At 42.3% G+C, this 27814-nt stretch overlaps 2 protein-coding genes across 2 annotated transcripts; one reads left to right on the top strand and one right to left on the bottom strand.

Annotated features, from left to right (window-relative positions):
* Positions 1-346: 346 nt before the first annotated feature.
* prkaa2 (protein kinase, AMP-activated, alpha 2 catalytic subunit) lies at positions 347-15364 on the top strand. The gene is made up of 10 exons (XM_062395396.1): positions 347-507; positions 1772-1913; positions 3284-3377; positions 3856-4000; positions 4930-5017; positions 6080-6304; positions 7025-7187; positions 9784-10122; positions 10212-10338; positions 11148-15364. Exons 1-10 carry the CDS (start codon positions 408-410, stop codon positions 11396-11398), a joined length of 1674 nt encoding a protein of 557 aa, XP_062251380.1. The 5' UTR covers positions 347-407; the 3' UTR covers positions 11399-15364.
* Positions 15303-26947, bottom strand: LOC133960633 (FYN-binding protein 1). Its single transcript, XM_062395395.1, has 24 exons — positions 26436-26947; positions 24871-25970; positions 24597-24766; positions 23445-23642; positions 23105-23360; positions 22985-23017; positions 22893-22951; positions 22400-22428; positions 22257-22291; positions 21891-22059; positions 20891-21050; positions 20501-20630; positions 20352-20386; positions 20170-20254; positions 20029-20063; positions 19349-19418; positions 19192-19263; positions 19038-19057; positions 17647-17716; positions 17490-17561; positions 17370-17389; positions 16998-17031; positions 16534-16639; positions 15303-16448 (listed from the first exon to the last, which is right to left on the bottom strand). Exons 1-23 carry the CDS (start codon positions 26442-26444, stop codon positions 16546-16548), a joined length of 2955 nt encoding a protein of 984 aa, XP_062251379.1. The 5' UTR covers positions 26445-26947; the 3' UTR covers positions 15303-16448; positions 16534-16545.
* Positions 26948-27814: the final 867 nt, after the last annotated feature.

Here is a 27814-nt window from a genome sequence, read left to right as displayed (position 1 = left end):
TTATTATTATTATTATTATTATTCGTTTGTAAATGTGTTGCTGCATGGGTAAAAAAATGGAAATACCTAACACAGCAGCTGATCGGATTATCTGTATTTGATCGTGTGCAAGTTTAGTCTCTTTTATTTTGTACCAATCTGTCAACAGAGCTATGGGTGAAGTATAAATAGGCGCTTCGTAATGACCAGGGTGCAAAACTAGACGCCACACCGGGTGGTGGTGGGAGCCGCACGCCGGGCAGATGGCAGATGGGGGCCGCCCTGACAGTAACTGAGATGTCCCCCTCCTCAGCGGCTCCTCTGTCAGGGAGCATTAGCAGCTCGATCTCCTCCTCAGCCGCGCGCCCCGCCCCTCCGTGCGCTCCGCAGGCACACAGCACACGCACCTCACGGAGCGAGCGGAGAAGATGGCAGAGCGGCAACAACAGAAGCACGAAGGCAGAGTGAAGATCGGCCATTACATCCTGGGCGACACGCTCGGAGTGGGGACGTTCGGGAAAGTGAAGAGTTAAGTCGCGTGTGTGTCATGTCGGGCTCAGTGTGAGTGAGTAATGCGAAGTAGTGGTGCCCCCCCCCTCCTTGTCTTCAACTTACCGGCGGTCAGTGGGCACTCTGCGTAGCTATAAACCGTTAACGTTAGCGGCGGAGGGGATTTAAAGCGTAAATACGCTCTGAGAATGCGGCCGCCTGAATGTCAAATTCTTCCACCGTAGCCCGTGTTGTTATCAGCCGTGGCAGGTGTGTTCACCTGAAGGACAACGGCGAGAAGCAGACGTGTGCGCACTGGTGTCGTGTAACGGGACACCGGGAGGGCATCGCGCTGGTCCCCGGCCCCGTGTCACGGTAAAGGGCACCAGCGAAGCCTCCGCGTATTGCTCCATGTGAGCTTCATGTTGTCGGTGTTTCGAGGCGCTGGAGCTGGCGTAGCTTCGGTATCTCGCTGCTGACCCGGCTGGTACGTGCAGTGTGAGTCGGTGGAGCTCTTCCCAGGCGTCAGGTTTCTCCGGAGAATCGGATGACAGCAGGTTATTCCAGTTTCCCTGGCTAGTTTGCGACCACTCTGCGTGACCTTGTGCCATTTGACCCCGCGCCCCCTGTGGGGAGGTGACCCCAACTGAAACCGTGGCCACGTTTAAAGCCAGATCACTATTTTATACCCACCAGATTAAAAGAGTCTAAACCCGTATTGTTCTGTGGCCGAATTGTATCAGATGTTACCAGGGTTAATATGTGTTTGTTTTGGGGGAACTCCTGTTTGTGCTTTCGTTGCACACATGTGTTTAATGGTAGTCAAGCTGTGATAGGGGTTCGGCAGATCCAATAACAACTGAACAACAGAGCAGCAGCACCCTGCACAGTGACATGGTTACAATGGAGCCAAAGCCTCAAGCCTGTTTACAAAAAACGTAGCAGTTCACAAATAACAAAACACACAGTAAAAAAACATGGGAGATAACGTAAAACAAAGAAAATACAGCCATACAAGTATTTAAACACTTAACATGTGACACAAATTTAAACCTGACCTCCCATTACAATAATAATCAAGTATAATAAGGTGAAATCATAGAACGCATTGCGATAAAGTACATTTTGAGCTTTCATTTAGCTGCCATATTTCCTCAAGCAGGGTGTTAAATGAAACTTTTGCCGTACACACCTCTCTGCCTCTTTGCATTGTGTCTATCTGCCTGCATAAGGTTGTTTGTGTTTTTTTCTTCTTCATCTGTGAATACATCTACTTCATATCTGTGTTTTCATTGTTTTTTAGTTGGAGAGCACCAGTTGACAGGCCATAAAGTGGCTGTAAAGATCCTAAACAGACAGAGGATCCGCAGTCTCGATGTCGTGGGGAAGATCAAACGAGAGATCCAGAATCTCAAACTGTTCCGACACCCACACATCATCAAGCTGTAAGTGGAGAAAGACAACGTGTCCTTCTATCAGAGTTATGATTCTCAGTACTAGCAGGATGAATAGAGAGACTAGAATGTCACTCAGTAGAGTGCATCCCACTGCCAAGGCCCAACAGTCCCCTTAGGAAACTACTTAAATTCACTAGATCCATATTTTTATTTGGATCTGCGCCAAATTGCACTTACTCATAAAAAACAGTCTTCTAAACATGTCAGACTTGGAAGATGGTGCCTCTGAGAAATCATTTTTTTTTGTTTAAAAAGTCCTATTTTACACAGTCAAACAGAAAAAACCTGGATCCGCTTCGAGTTCCGGATCTACACCAACATGTATTTGTAATAACACATCTTTCCTTTAAACTGATGGTAATCCGTCCACTAGCGTTTGCATAACCCTGCTAACTAACTAACAGACGAACAAACGCAGATTGAAACAAATCCACCTTAGCGGAAGTAATGGCTTAGACTTGATAGATTAGTGGCTGTCGTTTCGTGGGCCTTTTGCTGTGTTGTGTTCCCTCTGTGTTGTGGCATGCTTTGCTTGTTGCTGTTTGTTTACCAAAGCTGCACTGTAATGAGCATGCCCAAAGGGCGCCTAGGAGGTAAACCACACCCACAGACCAATAGACACACACACAGGCTGGAAGTAGACAAAGAAATCTGTTCTGGTCATTACATATCTCCAGTGATTTGCTGTAAATTGTGGTAATTCCAGCATGGATAAATCCCCACTCTCATCCAGGTGTCAAGGCCTCTTGTGCATTTTTCTTTTAGCTTGTCTTCCTTCTTTCTTTCTCCTTCTGTCTCCTTTGCCCTTTTCTCCTTGTCAGTCCACCTTTCAACAATCTCTGCGTTATTTTTAGGCCAGGGTTATGGTTAGTCCACCGTCACACTGTAAGTTATGGCAGATATGTGAGCTCTTAGGTCATGAGCTGGAGTGCTGCAGACCACTTTGCCACAGACATACACATTTATAAACACAACTATATATATTTGAGCTACACACACCGTGCCTCAGGGAGCCTTAGGCATGAAGGCGGAACTGAGAAAAGTCCACTTTTTGATGTATTGGCCTTGTTTCTAAAAGCATGAAATGAATTGAGGAATGAAGTTGATTGTGATGAAAAGTAAAGTCTCCCACGAGCAACCAATCATAAGATTATATCTGCTTTATAATATATATCTGACCTTTATAAAAGTTATACCTACACTCTGCAGCCATATATCACAGCTCATTCTCACCTCTCTGTTTATTTGTTCCTGTGCATTTAGGCTGTGCATGCATTACGTTTTGGTTAATATATACATACTTGGCACTTTAATGTACAATAATTCCATGCCAAAACTATTGTATGTTTGTGTTGTAGGTACCAGGTAATAAGTACACCCACGGATTTCTTCATGGTTATGGAATATGTGTCTGGAGGGGAGCTGTTTGACTACATCTGCAAACATGGACGGGTAGGACATTTAATTATCATGTGGCTCATTTGAGTACCCATCTACTGTCTGCTCTCGCATCAGAAATTATTAGCTCAAAAATCTCATTAACATCAACAATGCACTTCCTAGGGCCATTAACAATACACATGTCAAGTATGAAGCTGATAGGATGAACACTTCTCAAGATATACGTGAGCCACAAACAGAACAGGATTTCTGGAATTAGTCGATATATCATATTAATAATCCAACTTGAGCATTACCTGGCCCCTGAGCCTTAGAAACTTCATGACCAAGCCCACAAATTATAAACTAGTTCCAAACAGGACAGCACATGACTTAATTATCCACCATTCTTTCCACATCTGTGCCATAGGCTTGGTTCTGCATTCTGTTACACTCTATCTTTCACACGAGTAGCGACACATGAACTTCATTATCTAATACATTCCCAGTAAAGCAGTCCAGTCATGTCTGTTCATATTGAATCTTTCAGGTTGAAGACACAGAAGCTCGTCGTCTTTTCCAGCAGATTATCTCAGGTGTGGACTACTGCCACAGGCACATGGTGGTCCACAGAGACCTCAAACCTGAGAACGTCCTGCTGGATGCCAGCAAGAACGCCAAGATAGCAGACTTTGGTAAGATTCCATCACACACAGTTATAGCTGGAGGGAGGGATAAAAATTGGCTTGGCAGAAGCTGAGGATTTGTTTGGGAATTTAATAAAAGAGAGAGCGTAACAGAACATAAGTGAATCTGTTCAGGGGGGAATAAGAAACAGAAAGGGAGATTTGTGGCAGAGATAATTGGAATTAACCACGTTAATTGGAGTCTGATTAGAGCCAAGTGACACATCCTAATTATACAATTATTTATACCCTTGGAAAATAGTGTGAAATTACCGTCAAGCACCTGCTAACCTCATTTTTAGATAAGAATTAATCTCCTATTGGTTGCAGTATGTTTGTTCTAGCTGATTGGTTAAGAGGCCGTGCCTCTCCATGAAATAGAGCAATATTTTCAAAAACACACAAGGGTCCTTGTGCTCAGCACGGTGTGTGTGGGGTGGAGAGAGCTCCCCTAGCAACGGCCAGGTCTCATATCAAGTCTGGCAAGAAGCCTTGAGGCCCAGTGTCATCTGATAGGGGGGGAATCGTTGGGGTGCGGTGGGAGTGTACACCAGGAGAAGTGTTTTGGCTGAGAGCAGCAGACACTGGTGAGCAGAGACAGGGACTGTTAAGGGAACAGGGATGAAAGATAAAGAGAAGGTCAGCACATCACAGAGTGCCTGGCGTTCATCATTTGGCAGGAAGAGAGAGGCTCATCCAATTAGAGGAGCTTTGTGTTCAGAGCTTACAGTCTTGGCGCAAAGGAGGATAAAGATATCAGCTGTGTCCACAGTTTATAACTCTTATCCCCCCTGTGCCGGGCAGTGCTCCGTTTAACCTGTGTGTATCATAGGATCAATAGCAATAATATAATAGAGGATTGTTTCTTTAGAGCGTGTTACTGTCAGAGGGAAGTCACAAAGGTGTTAATGTGTGTTTATCTCATGGTTGGCCAACAGGTCTGTCAAACATGATGTCAGATGGAGAGTTTTTAAGGACAAGCTGTGGGTCACCCAACTATGCTGCTCCAGAGGTCATCTCCGGAAGGTGTGTGTGTGCATGCGTGTATATGTTTGTGTGTATTCACACGTATGATCAAGACCACTATGATAATCACACCGCAGCTAATGATTAATTTCTTTATTAAATTAAAAACATGAATAAATGTCCATTGTAACTTTGTCCAAGAGCCTCAGTCCTAAAAACAAAATATTCAGTCAACAAATACAATTATGAAATACCTATTTAAAATGTTTGGCTTTGTTTCACTATGTTTGCTTATATTTGGATTTTATTTTAATATGATTTGATTTATATTGATTAATCAACTTATTCTTTCTGCTCTAATCACAATAAACGATGCCTTCGTTGATACACGTGAAAGTAATTTTTACATTAAGTGTTACTTGAATTGGAACAAACGTGTGTGACTCCTTGAAGTCTGAAGATCCTTCCACATAAAACAGTTGTAAAGATGATTTTTTCAGTATTTTTGTGCGTTGTGTACATCTCTATATGTACGAGCGTCTCTACTTCCTTTGTTTGTGCATTGCTGTGTTTCATGGCTCATAACCACCACCACCTGTCAGTCAGCAGAATACTGTGCAACCTTTGGAAGGAATGCGTTCTCACCAATTATTGATGATTGATTGATTGAGACCTTCTTAGGAAAAAAATCTGCTCCATCGAGCTGCTACAGGTCAAAAAGATCAAATAAAATTGACCTCAAATGTATAAATTGTCTTTCTAAGCTTGATTTTAACAAAAATAAATAAATAGATGAAGTAATAATAATAATAATAATAGTGAGGCAGTTTATCTCTACATGAATAAAGACATTACATTAGATCTGTTGGTGTGGTTGTTTCTGAGTAACGCTGCATTTTAGCGCCAGCTATTTAGCATTTATACGTGGTATATAAACAATGACTGTTTTTATAGAAGCACTAGTTCTGCATGTTTCACTAGATGAGTTTTGGTTGTTGACAAATACATGAATGAAAACATCGGGTCAAGCGGCATCTTATCTTCATATGTTTCACAAAGACATTTTAAATATAAATAACCAATGTCTAAATAACCCGTCACATCCTGTCATCTGTCCGTCAGGCTCTATGCGGGCCCAGAGGTGGACATCTGGAGCTCCGGGGTGATCCTGTACGCCCTACTCTGTGGCACTCTGCCCTTTGACGATGATCATGTCCCCACGCTGTTTAAGAAGATCAGAGGAGGTGTCTTCTACATCCCAGAGTACCTGACACGCCCTGTGGCTTCGCTGCTGAAGCACATGTTACAGGTTGACCCCCTGAAAAGAGCCACCATCAAAGACATCAGGTAATCACTTCATTCTGTCAGATCATGTGGCCTTTATCCTCCACAGGATGTTTTTGCGCTCACAGTCTGTTTGAATAATTTGTGACAGGTTCATTTTTTATAGTCAATACCCCAGTGCCTACAATCTGTCAGCACTGTCAGATGAATGGTTGTCGTTTCTATTGTGTGTTACTTTGCTTACATCACATTTAGGGATGTACATGAAGAATCATTTTTTTAACCGATAACCAACACTACTGATTATTAAACATTAACCGACAAGATTAAAATGTGAGCTTGTTGGCCTAGTGGTTGTCAAAACACATATTTCCAAGTTGTCCAAAGACATTTTAACAGATTGATTAATGCATTTAATTTGTCAAAATTCGTATTGTTGCGTAAAGGTTAAGAGGGTAATGATTAACACCCCTAATGACATTAATCTTTTCAAAATAATTAAGATTGAGGAATGACTTATTTGAATTATTTGCAATAGTTTCTTCTTTTATCTCACTGGTGTTAATGGTCCCTTATCCAAACAGTTGGTACACAAACAGACTATTGTGTTTGAAGCAATCTTCAGTTTAAACTAAGTTTGAATCAAAGGTTAAATGCCATATACTCAACTGTGATATTTAGAATTATTAAATCGCAATTGGTTTGGTTTCATAGTTATGCACGATCATTTGTACTTTTCTCTTATTGTACTTTGCATTGAGTGATGATCCTATCTTCTGACAGGGAAGATGAATGGTTTAAGCAGGACCTGCCAGGCTACCTTTTCCCTGAAGACCCTTCATATGACTCCACAGTCCTGGATGAGGAGGCCGTCAAAGAAGTGTGTGAGAAGTTTGAATGCACTGAGTCGGAGGTGGTGTCCAGCCTTTACAGCGGAGATCCACAGGTACAATTATTAAGACACATTCAAAATCCTGAATGTTTCCTCTGTTTAAGGTATGATGTTGTAATATTTACAAGAGTTTGAAGTTGTAGATATAATGTAGATATAACTTCATTGAGAGTTTTGGGTTCCCAGTTAAACAGTGTTTAAGGATCCGTTTGGAGATTTTCAAGTCGATATCAATATGCTCTTATATAGTTGAGAATAGTGAACAGCTCTCCGGCTTAAAAATACACTCCAGAGTTTGGCTGCAGCTCATTTGAGACATCAGTCATCACACCAAGCAAAACAACGTTGAGCTTTCAATTTTAGAGTCTGTTTAAAATTTCCCCACTTGTTTCCCTGGATGGTTGTTGGTTCCCAGCTGCGCTACATTGGAAAAGGGGTAGTGGGGATAGTTCCAGCGATGAAACCTAATCTCAATTTATCCATTATCCATTATCTATACTGCTTATTATTCTTTTATGGGTTGTAGGTGGTCTGTGGTCAGTCTCCATCTGACTTGAGAATCACTCAGGACAGGTTGCCAGCCCATAATATCAATTCAATTTTATTTTATAGTGCCAAATCACAAATATAAGTGCATCAAAACAGATATACTCTGAATCTATCCTGTAAGCTATTGTCTAATTAGAAATAATTCAGAATCTACTGTGTGTGTCATGTTAAGACTCATTTTTTATGCCTATTAATGCGAAAAGTGATTCGTCCATTTCAATTGAGATAAGAGAAGTGTTAATTTTGGCAGCTATTTTTGATTTAGTCTTAGTCTTAGTCTTTTGACGAAAATGCTTATTAGTTTTAGTCACGTTTAGTCATTTTTATTCTTCTCAGTTTTAGTCTAGTTTTAGTCGATGAAAACAAATTACATTTTAAGGCTAGTTTTAGTCACATTTAGCCACATTAAACTCCTTTTCTTCCCTTCTCAAGCCCAGGGACCCTGTGTTGTGTCTAAAACTAGCCTAGTCTAGCTTGCAGTACTTAGGTTGTCCATTAGATATCCCTACCCGCATAAGTCTATAGCAGGGGTCGGCAACCTTTACTGTCAAAAGAGCCATTTTGCCCCCTCTTCCCCCCCCCAAAAAAATTGTCTGGAGCCGCATAACATGTATGATAACAAAGCTAATAAAGTTTAATATAAAGTTATACTATACTAAACTTTAGTTTGTTGCTTTTAGGAAATTATAGAACGACAATAAAGAAAAGTCTTGACATTTTATTGCTGTTTTTACCTGTTATAACAAAGGAAAACACAGAAGACTTATGAAGAGAAGAAAATACAGAGGCAAGTGTAGGCCTACTTTGAAATAAATTAAACACAGCACTTTGTAGGGCTATTTGAGTCCCCCCAATATTTGTGGGAAATGTATGAAATAAGAAGTACCCTATTTTGAAATAAATAAAAACATATAGTTGCAGCCTAATAGCTTAAAATATATATTAAGTTTTAAATGTGAAAACAAAAAGTGAGAGCAGGTCAGGCTGGAGGCGGACACAGAAACTGAAGCTCGGTACAAACCAACTGCAGCTTCTGCTCTGATCAAGAAGCTACGGCGCTGGTCTCTGATCAGCTGAGACCAGAGAAACTCTGTGTTTTCACTGTTTCCACTGTTAAGAAGCAGCCGGTCAGTCAGTGAGCGGCTCCTGCACGTGAACGAGCTCTGAGTGAGTGAGCGGGGGCAGGGGGTGGAGCCTCGGGACTGGTGCGCTATCTGGGGCACACACACACAGACACACACACAGACACACACTCAATAGCCCGCTCCTGATACTTCATGACGGCCTGATACGATGATGTTTAAAAAAATTATTGTGACTTAGTCAACCACCAACATTTTCGTCTCGTCTAGTCTCGTCAACAAAAGTTAAAATAGATTTAATCATAGTTTTTATTTTGAAAAAATTCGTTTTCCTTACGTCTTCGTCTCGTCTTCGTCATAGAAAAAAGTTCGTTAACGAATATTTTTCGTCATAGTTTTCGTCAACGAAATTAACACTGGATAAGAGTCACTGCCCTCATACTTTGATACATCCTTTGCGTTGACATGCATATAGTGCTTGCAATACATCCACTAGAGGACAGTGCAGAGTCAAGAGTCTGTGACCACAGCAAGGTTGTGATAAAGGCACCGGATTGAAGGTAACGTCTTCAGATGCCTGTAGTTCCTAAGCAAATTGCAAAGCCTCCCCTTAAAAAGTTCTGCTATTGTTGACATTTTTTCTTTTTGCCCTATGGTCATCTCACTTGCACTATTTGCTACATACACTTCCCTTCATCATTTCCGGTGGTACTGTTTTGTCCATATCTGTAAGCTTTCAGAGGACATTAATGCAGAATACAGACAAAAGGCTGTTTCAATATATGCATCTAACATTGAGCATAAATTAACCATTACCATACCTACCTGGCTCTTCTGTTTATTGATACAAACCACTGCTGTTAAGACAGAGAGTTCACTTCTGAGATCAACCTCACCTTGTGCTTTTACAAGTGTGTAGAGAGTTTTTGGGCTTCATTAATCTGATGGTGTGTCCCTGGCTTCAGTGAATTATCTCTTCAGTCTTCACTCTACTTCCCTTCCTCCCTTTCTCCCCCCAGGATCAACTAGCAGTGGCCTATCACCTCATCATAGACAACCGGCGCATCATGACCCAGGCCAGCGAGTTCTACTTGGCCTCCAGTCCTCCCCAGGGTTCCTTTATAGAGGAGGGCATGCCGTTGCCCCCTGGTGTGAAACCCCACCCAGAGAGGATGCCTCCGCTCCTGGCTGACAGCCCTAAGTCTCGTTGTCCTCTGGATGCTCTCAACACTACCCGACCCAAACCTCTGGCAGTCAAGAAGGCCAAGTGGCACCTCGGTATCAGAAGTCAGAGTAGACCGTATGACATCATGGCTGAAGTTTACAGGGCTATGAAACAACTTAACTTTGACTGGAAGGTAAACAATTTTTACACACACACACAGTTGTGTACCGTTCACACATTTTTCGCTTTACAAACTAGATGCTCTGTCATTTTTTGCGGAAGGTGGTGAACCCATATCATCTGCGAGTGAGGAGGAAGAATCCAGTGACGGGCAATCTGGTGAAAATGAGTCTGCAGCTCTACCAGGTGGACAACAGATCCTACCTCCTCGACTTCAAGAGCATAGATGGTCAGTGACAGACAGATTATTTGTATTTGTATGTAATCCGAATATAGAATTGATACATACACCGCAGCAGTTGAAATGGAAATTTGCAGGCATGAGTTTCAAAGCTGCTTAGCTTCAAAAGAGACACTGCTAGGACTATGTGATCATACCACTCTAATGGATTTAGCAGCATTTTTAGCCCTGCTGCAAACTGCATCAGCAGGTATTGTGTGTGGTTAGCAACACATGCTGGAGGCAAGACTCTTCGAACAGGGTAGATGGAAATTCCCAGACGACTGCTGGGGGGAGATTGCAGAGACTGTTGGTAAAGAAAAGGCATTCAGCAGGGAACTATGAAAAAACCTCTGCGATTGGTTTATTTAGGCAAAAACGGACACAAACCGGGGTTCTCCTGCAGGAAACATGCAAAAAAACCTTTGTGTGTGTGTTTATTCTTCTTGGCCTTTTACATGTGGTGTTTTTTCGTTTTTTTTTCAGCAGTGACACCTTAGGCCGTAAGCCTAATGGTGCCAGTCTCTGTACAAACATTCTTCACAGGCTGAAGCGATTATTAATTAGCTTGAAGAGAGAGACAGAGCTGAGCATAAGTACAGTCTCAGAGAACCACCAGCATGAGCAATTTAAAAAATTTGTATGAATATCACATTAAATTTTGTTGAAATTAAAACTGATTTTATAAGAAAATAGTTTTCAATATATATATGTCGAGTGTTAATAAATTTGTAATCTCAGGAACTGAAAACTGAATACATACAACTCATGAACCGGCCTCTGTTGAATGCTGATGCTGTTCCCTCCACTTCCCCCAGATGACATCATCGAGGCGGTGGGCTTCAGGTCAGGTTCATCCACTCCACAGAGGTCGGGCTCCACAGCCGGTCTCCACAGACCCAGACTGAGCATCGACTCAGCCAGCCCTGCCATCGATCTGCCCCAGCTCAGCTCCTCTCTCCCAGGATCCCTGTCTGGTAGCTCCGCTCTACTCACCCCACGTCAGGGATCACACACCATGGACTTCTTTGAAATGTGTGCCAGTCTGATCACCACACTGGCACGCTGAGGCCCAGTGAATCCTAACCTTTCTGTAATATGGATGTCAGTTGGGTTTTAAGCCATTTGCAGATGTGGGATGTAGAGAGTGTAGCTGGGTGTGGTGACTTCCCTTTTCTGTCTCCTCTAAACCTCTGTACCACTTGTGTTTGACAGAGAGAGAGAGAGAGAAGAAGGAGGAGGCTGTCAGCAGAAAGGCAGATTATTATAATTTTTTTGGGTTTTGAAACAGTTCTTGGGTCAGTATCTTGGTATTTAAACATAAGGTTTCAGCTGATCCTGGGGGGGAGGATCGGTGAATTGCCGAAAGCCAACAAAGTGAATGATGAGAGGTCATAGTTCACAGCAGTGTTGGCGTCAGCAAAGGTCAAGTTCACTGTCTTCTTACAAATCCCTTAAATCTAGTATCAACTGCTGAAATATCTTTTGCTTTTGATATGGACTCTGGTTAAAATTGACACTAAACATGTCTTGGAGATTGTTACCAAATGTGAAAACTTGATTTCAGTTAATTTCGGTTTTACATTATATTTGGTTTTTAAAGGAACAGCTTTGGTTTTCCATGTATATTATATTTAAATTATATCATATTACGTAGCTGAAAAGGTTACTAAAAGTTTATACCAAAAACTTGACTTTATACATCAGAAAGAAGAGTATTATTTAGTTACGAGATCCATATATTTATTTTTTTTAGCAACTGTAGTTCTGTTATTTAAGCACTGTGCTGACATAGAGGTTTATCCAGATTTTAATAGATGTAGGTGAATAATGAACCTAGAGAGACGGCAGATTATATGTTACTTGGAACTGACTGCGCTGCATTTGGTGCTGAAGACAGACACACACCATCTCACACAAGTTTTCACTACCACTGAATTATATTGCTAGTGTTAAATTATATCTTTGAACACCGATGGACTCTCTTTGCATTTCAAAGATTCCTATCACTAACCACCTCCGACTCCAAACTGTACATGAGTAAGTACAGATGTGATGTTGATAGAGTGGGCGGAAAAGGTCATGATGATAAATCCATGTGAGATGTGTGTGTCTGCTGCAAGACAGCATCAAGCCACAGAAACCTTTTCTCCAGTTGCCTTAAAGAACACAACACAGTGGTTCTTTACCTATGTCTACAGAGAGTGTGTGTATGAGCCAATGTGTGTGATGCAGATCAGATGGTTGAGTGTCCCGGTGTGTTAGTTTGGAGGACCCTCGCAGTGGGTTATGAGCTCGGTGGAGCAGGTGGAGTGTGAGTCTGAGAACAAAGAGCTGAGAAGCAGAAACACAATAATTCGGTGTTCTGACGCTGTGGGAGCTGTGTCCTGTGTGTGTGTGTGTTTGTTGTGTTCAGCTGTTGTCGTCTTTTCAGGCTGCCCTTAAACACTCATTTGTCGAGGCCAGCCGTTTGCATCACATACTTTGTGCGTTACTGTATTTGTGTTTTGTGGTTCTACATATGGATAAACGTCACAGTGTTATTACTTTTATAAATGTTCTGCATTTGCCTATCAGTCATACCAGAATAGTGTTGTCTGCTGTTGTTGTCACTCGATCTTTTCTGACAGAATGTAAAGTGGAAGCTGAAGGCTGCTCACACCTCCTCTGTCTGTCAGGGCTGTGCGATATCTCAGTGTAGGTCATTTCATTTACAGATAATGACACATATCAAAACTACGTAAAATGATCTATATATATATGTTGAGAAGTTTATGTACAGTGGCCAAATGTAAAAACATATTTCTTATGACATTACTTTGGGACGGGTGTTGGCACCAACTCACAAAGCTCATGCGTTTATTTATTTGCAAATGTCAAGCTGCCAGGAGCTGTTCCCTCTTTTCATCTTTGCCATATTATCATGTCATATCATGTCATGTCGCACAGCCCTGCCGAGTGTGTTCTCTTTGTTGGTGGTGTTTGATGGAGAGTTCTGGACTGATGCCTTTCTACTGGTCACAGTTTAACACAGAGGAGGAAGAGTTGGTACCTAATTGACTTTAGACTGGGGTCATTAAAAATATGAAAGGGAAATGTAATGGTGTTGATAAGTTAGGAAATAAATTAAAACATTAATAAATCCAGTACAATACTGTACGTAAATGGGGTAATACATTTTGAAATAATTTAAGATCCTACTTAACCTCAGCTCACTATTATGAAATGTTATTTATCCCTGTTAGTTTCAGACTGGATGTATGTGATGTGACTGAAGAGGCAAGGACTAGGGAAAACACAGGATTTCTACTTTTATGAAGTTAATATGGAATAGCAATGAAATAACATTTCATAATGATGGGTTGAGTTTATCGTTATTGATTATTTATTTCTTATTATTTGTTTTAGGTGAAATTGACATCAATCACCAAACAGTCAACACATTTTTATTTTGCCTAATGAGATCAACATGAAGATTTTGGGTTGAAACAGTGAAAGTCCCATTATGTGGTTGTGTGTAGAGTTGTCCACTGTGCAACAAACACACACCACTGAGTACACTTTGATGTCAGAGGGAGAAAGATACATGCAACTACACAGACATGCAAACAGACACACACATAAACACACACATACAAACAGATTACATGGGGAGAGCGTGGCCTAGGGGATAGAGCGGGTGCTCTGCAACAAGAAGGTTGCCGGTTCGAATCCCACTCTATCCCATCTGCATGCCTAAGTGTCCTTGGTAAGATACTGAACCCCTAAATGGCCCCTCATAAATGCTGAGTGTTCTAAAATGTAAGTTGCTTTGGATAAAAGCGTCAGCTAAATGACATGTAATTCATGTTCTTCAGTTAAACTTCTCTGTTACACTTTATTAATGTGTCTTAATGACTTGTCCCGAGCTACTCTGGTCACATCAGGATCTTAATTTGTTCCTGATGATACTGCTGCTCACAACACTGATCCATGAAGTGCAATATACAGGAGAAGTCGTGGTCCGGATTTAAAAACTCCTCTGATGTAACCAGTATTCACTGTCAGTAAAAAGTACTGTAGTACTGCACCATTTCGACTGTATGCAACTATCAGTGGCATGTTCATCATATAAACTCTACTGTGTGTTTAGAGCTGCAAACACATGTCAGAGGACCTAATCAAATACACACTTTCTGTGTCGTACCAAAGTGAAGGTTTGTCAGTCTCTGTCTATCTGTGGTGGGGTTCTGATTAGTGTAACCGTAAGTACCCCTGTCTATCTGTGTGTGTGTGTGTGTGTGTGTGTGTGTGTGTGTGTGTGTGTGTGTGTGTGTGTGTGTGTGTGTGTGTGTGTGTGTGTGTGTGTGTGTGTGTGTGTGTGTGTTGGCACACTGGTTATTGTGAAAGAACGTGTACAAGGGTGTGTCTGCACGTGTGTGTGTGAGAGAGAGAATGTGTCTCCCTGTCTCTGTGTCTGATTGGGGTTGGATTTCTCTTGTTATGCACTGCATGATATTGCTGTTATGATTTGCACTTTAATGAGTATTTATTGAAAAACAATAAACAAACATAATTTCTTGAGGTTTTGTCTAATTGGAAATCACACAGACACACAGATAAACACACAACAGATGGTTATTTTTGTGTAACTTCCACAGACAGATGTCAACAACAATATCTTACATGAACATGACCTCAGGTGATCATCAGTACTTTACTTCCTCCTCTGTAACACTCTTCATCTAGAGGGAAACTCCTAAAAAATAGTCGGAACATAAAAGTGGCACCTGCCCGACATCAGCTCCATAAAAAGAAAAGACGATAAAGTTATATGTGATGTTTCCCTCCAGAAGGTTCAACTACGAACACTACAAAGTCATTCTTTAGTTGTATAAGTGAGATTATACTCTGTGTTGTTTATTGGTACATAATTCAAGAAACTTTTTTTATGAACCTGACATATTGAACCACTTAAATACATGACAAGTTACTTCCATCCTCCACAGTTTATTGACAAATAATGAGAGTAAATAAAATTACAGATACAAAAAAAGCACAAACATATAAACACTTTCAACTGAATATTGAATGTGGTCCCAAAAGCTGTGTGATTCTGTTGAGTCATGCAGACACAGAAGAGGGCTCAGCACTGAACCAGGAGGGCACTTGGAGAGCGCACACCTCCACTGAGGCTAATGCTCCATTTCACCAAGGTAAAAGCTGGATGTATCCATTTATCTGAATCTGCCTTAAAATTAAATGGATTCTTTCTTGGGTCATGCTCAACCTCTCCACAAAATTTCATGGAAATCGGTTCTGAAGTTATTATGTCATCCTGCTAAAAAATCAAACACACAAAGACATGCTGATAAAAGCATTGCCTTGGTGGAAGTAACTAATGAAAACTTTTCCTGTCACTTGCAGGGTTGAATTATTGCTGAAGACCAAACCTAACAAGACTAAGATCAGTATTCAGACAATGCTAATTGTTTTAGGTTCTTTGGACTGAGCTCGACCCTAAACTGTGGATTATTACTTTCACGAGGAACAACCTGGCAGAGGAAGGACTTATGATTATTAAACATGTTTTTTTTACTGCAGCAGACCTCTATGTAACCATGTCTTGACATAAAAAAATTCACTTGTGTGAGAAATATCTACTTTTGCCACTGTCCTGCCATTGTTACAACACTAAAAATAGATTTGACTTTTCAGGTTATAATAGGAAAAGTTTCTAATCTTCCCCCAAGGAGCCTCCAGGGTCACAGTATCCAGAAAACCTGTGTGTGTGTGTGTGTGTGTGAGTGTGTGTCTGCGACAGTTTGTAGCTCCTTGTTTGGGATCAGCTCGATCCTCGAGTCACTCCGAGGCCGCAGCCACACATACAGTCCCTCAGCGGTTTCACACCAAGTGCCTCAAAGAACAGAACCAGCACGGGAAGAGTTCCAGCTGCTGAGAGTCACTTCCTGTTCCTCTTGTAAATCATCACACTGATCCGTGCACATGGTCGTCAGATAAATTAAGTCATATAGTCGAGATGATGAAGTCCCTGTCACAGCATTAGTAGACTGACACGGGTCGCAGCGTGAAGAAAAGCATCACGGACAAATCCTGGCTCTTCTGTCTGCTTTGTGTTTCTGTGACAAACAGAAATAAACTCGATGTCAACATGTGAAACGCACAGTGGTGGACAGAGAGGAGTCTGGGGGGATTGACTCTTACCGTGTCTGGCGATTACTCCCTGGTAAAATCAGCATACAGGTCAGGAGGAGGCAAAATGAGAGCTTCAGGATCAAAAGCTACTTCTGCTGTTTCACTTGCATTAGGCCTGTGGAAAACAGATAAGAAAATAAACCATCTTTTCCTCTTTCACCTTCTGTTCTCCTGTGTTCTGGTGCCGTACGTGAAACATTGTGCCAACTGTGACCTCCTCATGTCCCCGTCTTAAATTTAAAGCTCATGACTGAAGATGACCGACTCATTCTGCAGAGTAACCCCCTGGTCGTACAGGATGTGCATTCTTTCACCTGTCCGTCTCCTTCTCTCAAACACAAAAAGAAAACAACTCTCGCTTTTCATGCTCAGCAACCCCTTCCAGTCTTAAAAAGGAAGGAGGCCTGTTTGTTTTCAGGTTGCACGACATGTTCAGCATTTTTCTCTGTTTGGGTGTTTTCAGCTCTACTCACAGCTCCACTGCTTCTTGCTTCACGAGCACATGACCTGGAATGGAAAGTGTTTTTTCGAGTCACATGCTTCAGAAATGGTAAATTACTTTTTTCCTTGACTGAACTAATGCGACAAAGAATTTACAATACATTATTTAACAGGAATGATCATCCTGCCCACAATTATTCATATTCAAAGAAGCCCCAAATTAAATTAGCTGAATTGGTTTGTTCAACTTAGTTATTAGAAAAATATATTAACACAATTTGTAACTTTAATTTAAAAGCCTAATTTATTTATATTGGACCAATTTAGCTTCCCCCCCCCATTATTAACTCTCTTTTTTCCAACATAGGCCGGGTATTTTTGTTCATGGAGAATTTTTCACTTACTTGTATCCACTTCAGTGTTGCTGTGAAAAAAGAAGGAAACGCAAGAATCAAAACCCCATTTGTGTTTGTGCATGTTTGTGTGAGTGCATCCACAGGTGTGTATTAGTGCATGACACCTACCTGGAAGCTGGCTCCACAGGTTTTGCTGAATGGGAAAACCTGGCTAACTTCTGAAGTATTTCTTCTCTTGCCCTGATAAAAAGACAAATACACATCTTAACTGTGTATCTACACTTGTTGTATATGTGTTAGTGTGAGAGGGAAACAGGGGACTCACTGGACATGGGAGCCTTCTTCACTGATGTCACTGTGACTGTGCTGGTGGCCGACATTAAGATCCTTGTTTCCTATGAAAATAAATAAGCAACACAAACAGGAAATTCCATCATAAGTTCTAAAATGAGACACTTTCATATTCAACTAGAAACATCAATGACACTTAAACCAGGTACTGCTGGAGTCACCAACCCTTTACATTGATCGTTAAAGGGGACATATTATGCCCATTTTACCACAGTTGATATGGTTCCTTGTGTTCTTAATGAAATGTCTGTAACATATTTTGGTCAAAATACCACAAGGATCATTTAAAACAGGACCCTTTTTACCCTGTCTAAAACAGCCCTCCTCAGATCGACCTGTTTTGAGTGCCCCGCCCCCCTCACCCCCGGTGAGCCTGGCCGAGAGAGCCCCAGTTCCCCAGCGCAGCCCCGCAGTGGGAGCAGTGGGAGCTTGAGCTGGCGCAGCAGCAGCATCCTTCAACACTGTTGAGTCAACGTTTAGAGGTGTCCCGGGGGTCCCTTGTTTATGCAGCCACTTAAATGTCTGATGGGTAGCAGCGAGCTAACGCTAGCCGGGCTCCACCGGCCCACTAGCGTTAGCTCGCTCGTCCAAGGCCATGTAGCAAGACCCCCTACATGGGCATGGTGTGACTATGACGTTTATTTCGGTCGTAATCCCATTCGACGCACTCTAGCGTATCGTTTCTGACATAGAGGAACCACAACAAATCGCGGGAGTAGTTTTTTTCCAGAGTTTTTGGGACGGTAGACATGCCAGATACCCAAATGAACGTGTAGAAGCACTACAATAGTGGATTTTCATAATATGTCCCCTTGAACATCTTCCTGTTTACACAGCCAATCAGTCCATCTTAGGTGTTTCATGGTGATAAGTCATTATTTAAAGTAGATATACAGAAGGTCTGCAGAGCTTAGAATGGAGAAGTATCACAACATCAGTTGCTTTAAGTTGATGCTGTGCTGTGGTTGCTGTGGGGATGTAAATGGAAAGTGTAATGTTACCCGGTTGTTCAGTAAGTCAGCTTCTGACTTTAAATTCTAAGTAGATATATGTAGTTCTCGATCAAAGATAACAATAATCTCAGAAATGTGTATGTAGCCACATGCTTTAGAAATGATAAAAATACTTTTTCAGTGACTGAACTAATGCAATAAAGAATTCCCAATACATTTTTCAAAAGGAATAATCATCTTGCCCAGTTATTCACATTCAAATAAAAATGGGACGTTTGTTTAACTTAGTTATAAGAAATACATATTAACACAATTTGTGACTTAAATTTAAATACTCAGATTATTTCTATTTATCCAATTTAGAATTTTGTTTTTACTTTCTTAATAATTTCCTTTTTTCATTTTCACTTACGTGTATCCACTTCGTTGTTACTGCGAAAAAAGAAGGAAAAACAAGAATCAAAATCCCATTTGTGTTTGTACACGTTTGTGTGTGTGCATTCACAGGTGTGTATTAGTCAGTGCACACACAGCAGGTACTGTACATGTTAGTGCACGACACCTACCTGGAAGCTGGCTCCACAGGTTTGGGTGAATGGAAAAATGTGGCTAACTTCAGAAGTGCTTCTTGTCTTGCCCTGATAAAAAGACAAATTCACATGTAAACTGTGTATCTACACATGTTGTATATGTGTAAGTGTGAGAGACAAACAGGGGACTCACTGGACATGGGAGCCTCCTGCACTGAGGTCACTTTGACTGTGCTGGTGGACGACATTAAGATCCTTGTTTCCTATGAAAATAAATAAGCAACACACATGAATATATGACACTTTCTTAAAAATATTCAACTAGAACATTAATGAAAATAAACCTGTGCATGGTACTGTTTGCTGAAGTCACCAACCCTCAGTTTTTAAAGTAATTAAAGTATCACAACATCAGTAGCTTTAAGTTGATGCTGTGCTGTGGTTGTTGTGGGGATGTAAATGGAAAGTGTAATGTGGCCCAGTGGTTCAGTTCGTCAGCTTCTGTCTTTTATATAAGTCACTCTGATTCGACAATTATGTGCATCTTGTCTGTGAGCTCCGATGTAACTGAGAAAGGGATTTTAGCAGGAAGGTTTTTAAAGTACCTCCTGAGTGTCATGCACAGTCTCGCAGCTCCAACTGCAGACAGTGCTAATATCTGAGCCAAGCTGACCGAACAAACCATAACTCCTCAATCTGACAGTAATGACGGAGTTTAGGGCGATAGGCTGTGTCAACAGTCATCATATAAACGTTTGCTTTGTTACTTTTGTTTTGTCATTAAACCACAGTGAAATTGGCTGATGAAATGTTTGTCATAAAGTCAGCGAGCTGAAGTGTTGTGTTACAACAGTCTGGTTTGTGATTGCATACCCATGTCTGGCATGGACAGTGTCCTGGTGTGGCCCCTGCAGCGGAAAAGACAAGACGTTAAAAACAAAGATCCCTTTAGGTCTCTATTAAAAGCAAATAAAAATAATTCACTCGTGTGGACGGAGGTCGACATCGACTTACACTGGAGCAAATGGATCTGCTGGTTCGTGAGTGGGGGAGAGAGTTTCATCCTCATCACCGGTCCACTCTTCACTGTCATCTGAGACTGAACACATCATCATCATCGTCATCATCAAACTTCTGCGTCTGACTACGTTAAAGACATACTGTAATACGTGTGAGTGAGGATGTAGAAAACTTACAGCTTCCTCCTGATAACGGATAGTGATTTGAGGCCCTGAGAAAAGAGATAAAACACAGATGAATCATCGTTTAAATTAACACTGTAATGAATAATGACGTGTTTGTAGTTTATCGTGCCATCTGCTCATTTCCCACTGCGCACACTGACCTGCTGTCCGTGCTGGGGACTTCTCCGTCCACGATGCTGGTGCTGATATTGCGGGTGATGGCAGCCCTCTTCCCCAGCTCCAGCATCTCCTTGATGTCCAGCTCAAGATGATCCACTGCGATGTACCCATCTGCAAAACACCCCCACACAGTCACCGATGGACTCAGAGGCAGGGATTCAGGTGCACATTTTCTAAAGTCATCAGTTTTCGGTCTCGTGTGGCTCAGGCTTCATACGACTGGTTGTGTCCCTGAGCTTCCTCGTGGGATTTCCATTGTTTTCATCATACTCCTGCTGCAGTGTTGTCAGCCTGTCTGCATATGTATGCATCTCTTTACCCTCGAGGTGAACACACTGGTAATAACAAGGCATGAGGCTTTGAACACTCACAGTTGTTGCTGCTGTCTCTGGCCAGCCACTTCCCTTTAGGGCAGTTGGTGGTCCGGATGATGCTGATGATATCACCGCTTTTGACCGGTAAATCGTCCTTGCGTCCTTTTGTTGTCACGGTTACTGTTGCCTGGTACATGGCATCCTCCTGTCCTGCGATCTGACAAACAGAGTTACCGGTTAGAACCATAGAGTGTTTGTAGATGACAGCTCCCAAAAGGGAAGCCGTATCATCTTGATTGCCTCTTGGTGGCCGGCTGCAGTGTAGATCATGGACCTCGCCTCATCCATGTTAGTGGATGGGACACGAAACAAACGGAAAATCGAAGTTTACGAACTCAAAACAATGACTTTAATTGTGACACACTAATTAATAAAGTTCATTCAAATGGAAATAAACACATAATGGTATATTTTTAAGTTATAAAATAAAGAGTTCGCAGCACTTTGCTCGGTTAAGTGCTCTTTATTACTCTTTACTATATTCACACGTCAATTTACTTGCATTACCCTCACACCTTCTTTGCCTTTTCCCTTTCCAAAATAAAAGTCCAGGAAAGACCAGAAGAAACTGCGTGAAAAAGTACAGGATTAACTTAGATGTACCCGGGCCTACTTAAAGCTTATGTTATCATTTAGTTCTATTATCTAAAATTCGAGGAGTGTGTTGTCAGCTGATTGACGACTGTCTATCATTCTGCTCTGTTTTTTTTCTACAGAGCAGAAACACATGCTCTTTTGTTGTAATGTGGCAATCGTGTATTTAGTATATTGCCGAGGCGAGAGTAAAGTTCATAAATCCCCTTTCAGAAATATCAGCAACAATGAGGCGAGTGTTTACACAGATTCCATTTGAGGCAGCACATGTTTCTCACTTCAACTCTTCCACGGGGAGGAATGAATCCGGACAGGTTTGTATGCTAGGACATATACCCCGCCCTCCCCCGCTAGCTCATTCACTTTCCATAACTCCCTTCTTTTTCACAATAACACCACTCACTTTGAATTTCTTCTTCATCTCGTTCTCCTTCTTCTCCCTCTCCTTCTGCTCCTTCTTCTCCCTCTCCTGTTTTTCCTTCAACTCTTTCTTCTCCTTCTCCAAACGCTGCTTCTCCCTCTTTTTCAGCTCTTTCTCCTCTGGCCCTTCCAAGGAGGCTTTCTTCTCGGACCTGCAGAAAACAGAGCAACAGGTATTATATTGTCTTGTTTGAAAGAGGGTGGGGGGGGGGGGGGGGCTCCTTGCAATTTGTTTAAATGGCAGAGAAGATTATGGGGTAAGCAACGGCAGACAGAATTCTCTCATCCCAAACAGTGAGCGAGATAATCTAAGATGAAAAGAGAAGTGGGTCAAAAAATAAGGCCTTACTTGCCGAACCTGCTCATCCTGCCTTTCTCTCCATTCTGTAGACAACAACAAACAGATAAGGTTTGACTCCTCTTGCACCAAATCTCAGACAGATAAGAAAAAAAATGTGGCTTTTATCTCAACACACTGACGAAACGACTCACTGTTTCCTGTGCCGCCTCCATATACGGATCTATGGTAAAAACACATTCAATTAAAAGAAGTGAAGAATTAACTTAAAACCCATGAGAAGCTTCAAGGCCGTTTTCAGTGGCGATACGATACAGAAGATAGAATCACACCAGATAACAACATGTCTCTGTCAACGAGAGCCTCTAATGAGAAGTGTGTGTTATGTATACTCTCTTTGGATGTCATATCTATACACACTTTAACTGCCTGAAGTAGGACTGGGTGTGAGGGCTTTGCTACACAGAGTAATGCTGCTCCTAATCACCATCTTGAGAGGAGGCTAATTACTCTAATGACTCTACAAATGATTAGTAAAATATTCAAGCAAATCCAGTTTTAGAAATGCAGGCTTTCAGTTAATGTCCCACTTAAGGCACCATACAATGCAGTTAAGTATTTTAATTGAATTTGTCATCTTATCGATTATACATTTCTGATATGATGCGACTGATATGTCGTCCTTACTCTTTGGTGGTCCCTTGCGTTTCTTGCCACCCTCAGACTTTCCTTTCTTTTTGAATGCAGATGTCGTAATGTCCTCATATGTATTTTCTGCACTGATCCCGTTGGCAGCGTCAGCAGCATCGAGCCTGCTTTGCAGAAAGGAGAGAGACGGTTCTCAGAGAGAAAGAAACACTTCAAAGTAAAGACGCTACAGTTAAATGTCTGTGTCTTACCCTGCCGCTGGTTGTGCATTATCCTGGTATTCATCTCCAAGTGCCAGCGCAGCATGGACCCCCGCTGCTGGAGCAGTTAACCCATTGCTGTAATAATCTGGGAGGTTCTGTCCATTAAGAGTGTCAGGACCAGTGTACTCCCCGTTCTCCCACTCTGACACCGGCAGCTGTGGAGATTGGCCGACTGAGGAGACATCGGCGAACTCTGGGATATCCGTGTTGTCCGTCTCTGAGAACTCCAAAGGAGCAGAGACATCTGCAAGTAAGGTGAGATACAATTAAACCAGTGTAAGGAGGGTGCTGAGTGGGCTGGTTGATAGCAATGGTGTTTGGCCCATACCATTATCATTCAAAGGAGGAAGAGGGATGAATTCACTCAAGTGGACATAGGGCGGTCTGCCAGGCTTCTCTGGAGCTGGACCCAGAGACTCAGGGTCTGGGAGGACTTTCCTCCGTGGAGGAGGGGGAACCACAAACAGCTCCGGGACACCATCAGCCCCCTTCTCCGAGACGCCCTCCAACACTGGAGAGGCTTGTCCTGTACCGAATGACATTACATTAGTCTCCGTACACGACACTGTACAGGTTTGTCAGATACTTTACAACCAGGTCAAAGTGAAATGTTATGGAGATGGATGCGAGGGGTAAAAATCACACAAACATAGAAAGACAGAGAGCCAGCAGAGTGAAGAGTTTGATTTGTGAGGAAACCAAACCAGTCGGACACACTGTGAAAGTTGTTGTGACATAACTTTGCAGAGCAGAGATAATGTAATTCTAAGTGAAAAACCAGGATGGCGTAAAGAAAAGTGAGGATGTTCTTCCTACACAAATATATTAGACCTCAATGCATGTTTTTGTGTGCGTTTTGCTCGTTTTGTCTTTAAACTCCCTATCAAATTAAATTGTCCCATGAAGCATTACTAATCATTTAGTAGAGAATCTTTTGAAATGATGTCTTGCAGAATCACAAACACACGAATCACATAAAATGATAACTGACACGAGGTTGTTCAAAACTGATACAGATGCACGAACACCTGCGTGAACACATAATACTTTTATGAACTCTGTGTTAGTCAAGTCACTATCAACACCAGAGCCGACTGACTGTGTTTAACAGACATTAGAGTGTTTGTCTCTGCAGCTCTGTATCAAAACGACAGACACGCTCCTGTCATTGCTGACATACTTCTGTGGCTCTGCCCTGCCTGCTGCCGAATAGTTTCTGGCACAGAAGAAGAATGTCAGGACTGTTCTTCATTTTGTGTGTGTGTGTGTGTGTGTGTGTGTGTGTGTGTTTTGTGTGTGGGTCTTTAAAAGCTGCTTCTCCTAACAAATACCCGAGGCAACCAGATGTTCTGTATACAGCACTTCCCTGACATTGAACAGTGAATAAAAAAAATCCAAATAGACTGAAATTTGACTGAAAGGTGGAGAGCACGGAGGAGGAGAAGAGAGGATCTCTGTGAGGTGCTGAGTTGAGACTTACCGGGGTCAATGCCATTGACTTGCTCTGGTTTCGATAGGAGGGCGTTTCCTGCCCGGTCTGAATAATCTATAGGTGGGAGATATTGCAGAGAGAAGCTGGGACTCTGAGGAGGGGAGTTTTCTTCAGGTGGAGGGGTGATGGAGTAAGATGTGTGGTGGTCTGTCTGCAGGCTGAGAACAAATAAGACCGAGTGAGATATTAGCCCTCAACAGCTTTTATCACAGTTCTTCACATCTTCTGAAATACTACAGTGTGTTTCAGATGTGTTGTTTACCTGGTGGCCTTCTTGCGTGCATTCTCCAGAGCATTGAGAATTCTCTGGTCAGCTGGAGACCGCTTCCCAGGGCTCATGTCCGCCGCCCGCTCCAGGGCTGAGAGAGCTGAGATTGGACGCTCAAGTTGAGGTGACGACTGAATGGATGGAGGGTCTGTGATCAGAGGAGGCTTCTCTACTGCAGCTAAACTTACAGCCTCTATGCCAGCCTCTGAGATCTCAGCCTCAGGGGGTGATGGAGATGGAGTAAACACCACTTGAGGTGGAGTAGGAGGGGTCGGCCTAGTGATGTGTGGAACTGACAGGGCAGGAGTTTCTATCTCCAGTGGAGTTTCACTCTTCAGGGTTGGGACTGGATCAGGGAAATCAGGAATATGGGCGGGAGATAGGTTGTAGTCGGGAGAGGCAGGGATAATGAAGGGTGGGGTTGTTTTCATTGTAGCACTGGAGTCAGGTAAGGAGGGGATGTTTGGCAATAGGGCTTTCGGGGGATAGATTTCAAGCTCTGGTGGTGTGCCACCAAATTCAGAAGGCATAGGTATGAGAGGGGCTGGTCCAAGAATGTCTGAACTTGGGCTGTCTAAGATGGGGTCGGTCGTAATGTCCAGTGAGTCCTTCTTTACAGACTTCATGAAACCAAGGAAACCTTTCTTCTTCTGTGTTGTGCCTTTAGGTGGAGGTGTGGCAGACACCAGCTCTGCTGTGCTCTCCTTCGGGGCTGCAGAGAACCTCAGTGAGAGCCTTTTTTCTTTAGCGTTGTCTTTCTTCGGCTTCTGCTCGGACGAGTCTTCGTCAAGCTTCTCCTTGCTCCCTTTAGACTTGTCTTTACCCACTTTCAGCTTGATTAGAGACTTTTTGCCCTCCTTCTTCTCATCCTTGAAGACCACCCTGGGGCCGATGTGTGTCTTCCCATCAAGGCTCTGGGTCATGGAGGAGAGCAGGGAGGGGCGCGCTCCTGCAGGGAGGTGATGAGTGGGGCTCTGAGGAGGGGGCATTTGCTTTGGTTTCTCTGGGAGGGTCGGTTTGATTCTGGGCTGCGTCAGTAGGAGTTCTTCATCCTGGAACCTGGCCCTAAGAGCCTTAAAATCCAAAGTGTCCTCCTGGTGGAAGGATCACACCATGAAATGACATTTAAACACTGACCCCTGATATGTTTGGATTCACATAAAAAAAACCAGAGCAACTTAGAATTTAAGAGGGTGAAATCTTATCATGAACAATCTGTTTACATGTTTAACAGCCTTCAGTGGTGTGAGGTAGTGATTTTGTTCTCTTTTTATTCTATTTGCTTTTAAATTTGTCGTATTTGTCACAGAGTTACACCCGCACACATCAACACACATTCCAGCACACATGACACATCAGGCTCAGATGTGTGTATGCGCTGAACAAATCAGATTCAAACTAAATATATTTATGACTCAAAAGTGATTTTCAACATGGCAAAAGGTAGGTTGATAAACTTATCTGTTAATACCTCATCAAATATCATCACAGATCGTAATACAATTTTGTATCATGTGAGACTTTGCGGAAGGATTAGAGGTTATTATAGGAGCACATACCTGATCCATCGTGCGCTGAAATATCCACCGAGACGACAACAACAGCCTGTTTAGTCAAGTGAGCTTAGTCCAGTGAGTTTCTCCTTCAGCCTCTCATCACTCTGTGTGTGTGTGTGTGTGTTGAAAATGACTCCATTAAATGAAGAACCCCTTCTACCATCACGTTAATCGATCTGTGTCAAGTCTCTGCGCACGTCCTCTGCCCTCTGATCGGAGGCAGCGCGCACAGCAGATTGTTTCAGTGGAGGAATGAGGTCGAGTGGGAAAAGTCTCACTCATCTTTAAAAACAGTCGGGCCCGTCAGACGAGTCTGAGCTCAGCCACTGAAGCATCCTGCAGGAATGTGGCCCGGCTGGCCCCTCGTGCACGCGTACAGGTGACACAGTGGCTCCTCGTGGACGCCAACAGGTGACTCACTGTCACGACACCTCGGAACTGGAGCGGGTTTTTCTTTCACCTGTGTGTTTCTCTAGTGAGATGAAGCGACAATTTCCTGTTTTGATTCATTATCAGGAGCTTAAACATCTGGAGAGGAAACAAAAAGAGCCCAGGCAACATTCCGGATGTATACACGAAGAATACTAAAAGCGTTTTTTAAGCTGTTTTCTTTACAATATGACACAAATACACCACAGGCTGCAGGTACACACTTCGTTTGAGAGATATGTTCTGTGTGGCTGTCAACACATCAGCTGTGTCAGGAGCTGAGGGCCTCACACACCGGGAGGGCTGCTCGTTTTACAGGCCTCGGTTTCTCTGCCACATGGTCAGGTGGCATCCATCCAGGATTCTAACCAGTGGTGGAGGAAATACCTTTGTCTTACGTAGGAGTACAAACAAATTTTCTTAAATTAATGTACCACATAGCTTTGTGCCTGTGTAAAAGCATAAAAAATACTTACTTTTAAATATACTTGAATTAAAAAATTTACCCGCTTGCAGAATGTAAGCTCTTCCCCAATGTGTAAATATTTTTTTATTATTACAGACTGTGTCATATCATTAAAAAATGCAGCAGATGATGCGACTGAAAACACAAAATCCATTTTGATATCAATTATTTGAAAGGGTATTTGTAATTGTGCGAGATGCACTGATAAATGCGGTGGAATAAAAGTCCTCAAAAATAAATAATACACACGAAAAATGTACTTCATTACATATCCCTCCACTGAATGTAGCTTTGATATATTACATCACTGCACAATTGATTATTAATTATATTTGCAGGACTATATAGTTTTACACTGGACATCTTTTTTTTTAGTTCCTTGTCCCTATTTATATTGTATTTTTTTTTACTGTGTATTCCATCTTTGCTGAATGGTACATTTCCCCATAGTGGGACTAGTAAAGGATCTTATTTTACCTTAAACATA

Source organism: Platichthys flesus, chromosome 9 (assembly GCF_949316205.1).
Source record: "Platichthys flesus chromosome 9, fPlaFle2.1, whole genome shotgun sequence".
Lineage (NCBI taxonomy): Eukaryota > Metazoa > Chordata > Actinopteri > Pleuronectiformes > Pleuronectidae > Platichthys > Platichthys flesus.
The sequence above is the reverse complement of the archived record's forward strand: the minus strand, read 5'-3'. Positions and strand labels throughout refer to the sequence as shown.

Bases quoted from the DNA above. Each gene is read 5' to 3' on its own strand.
- LOC133960633 (XM_062395395.1), bottom strand. The intron at 22,429-22,892 runs GTAAGGACGACA...TTTTTACCATAG, and splicing joins ACGCAAGGGACCACCAAAGA to ATCCGTATATGGAGGCGGCA. The intron at 20,387-20,500 runs GTCAGTGTGCGC...CTCTTTTCTCAG, and splicing joins GTCCCCAGCACGGACAGCAG to GGCCTCAAATCACTATCCGT.
- prkaa2 (XM_062395396.1), top strand. From the start codon at position 408: ATGGCAGAGCGGCAACAACAGAAGCACGAAGGCAGAGTGAAGATCGGC. The intron at 1,914-3,283 runs GTAAGTGGAGAA...TTTGTGTTGTAG, and splicing joins CACCCACACATCATCAAGCT to GTACCAGGTAATAAGTACAC. The intron at 4,001-4,929 runs GTAAGATTCCAT...GTTGGCCAACAG, and splicing joins CGCCAAGATAGCAGACTTTG to GTCTGTCAAACATGATGTCA.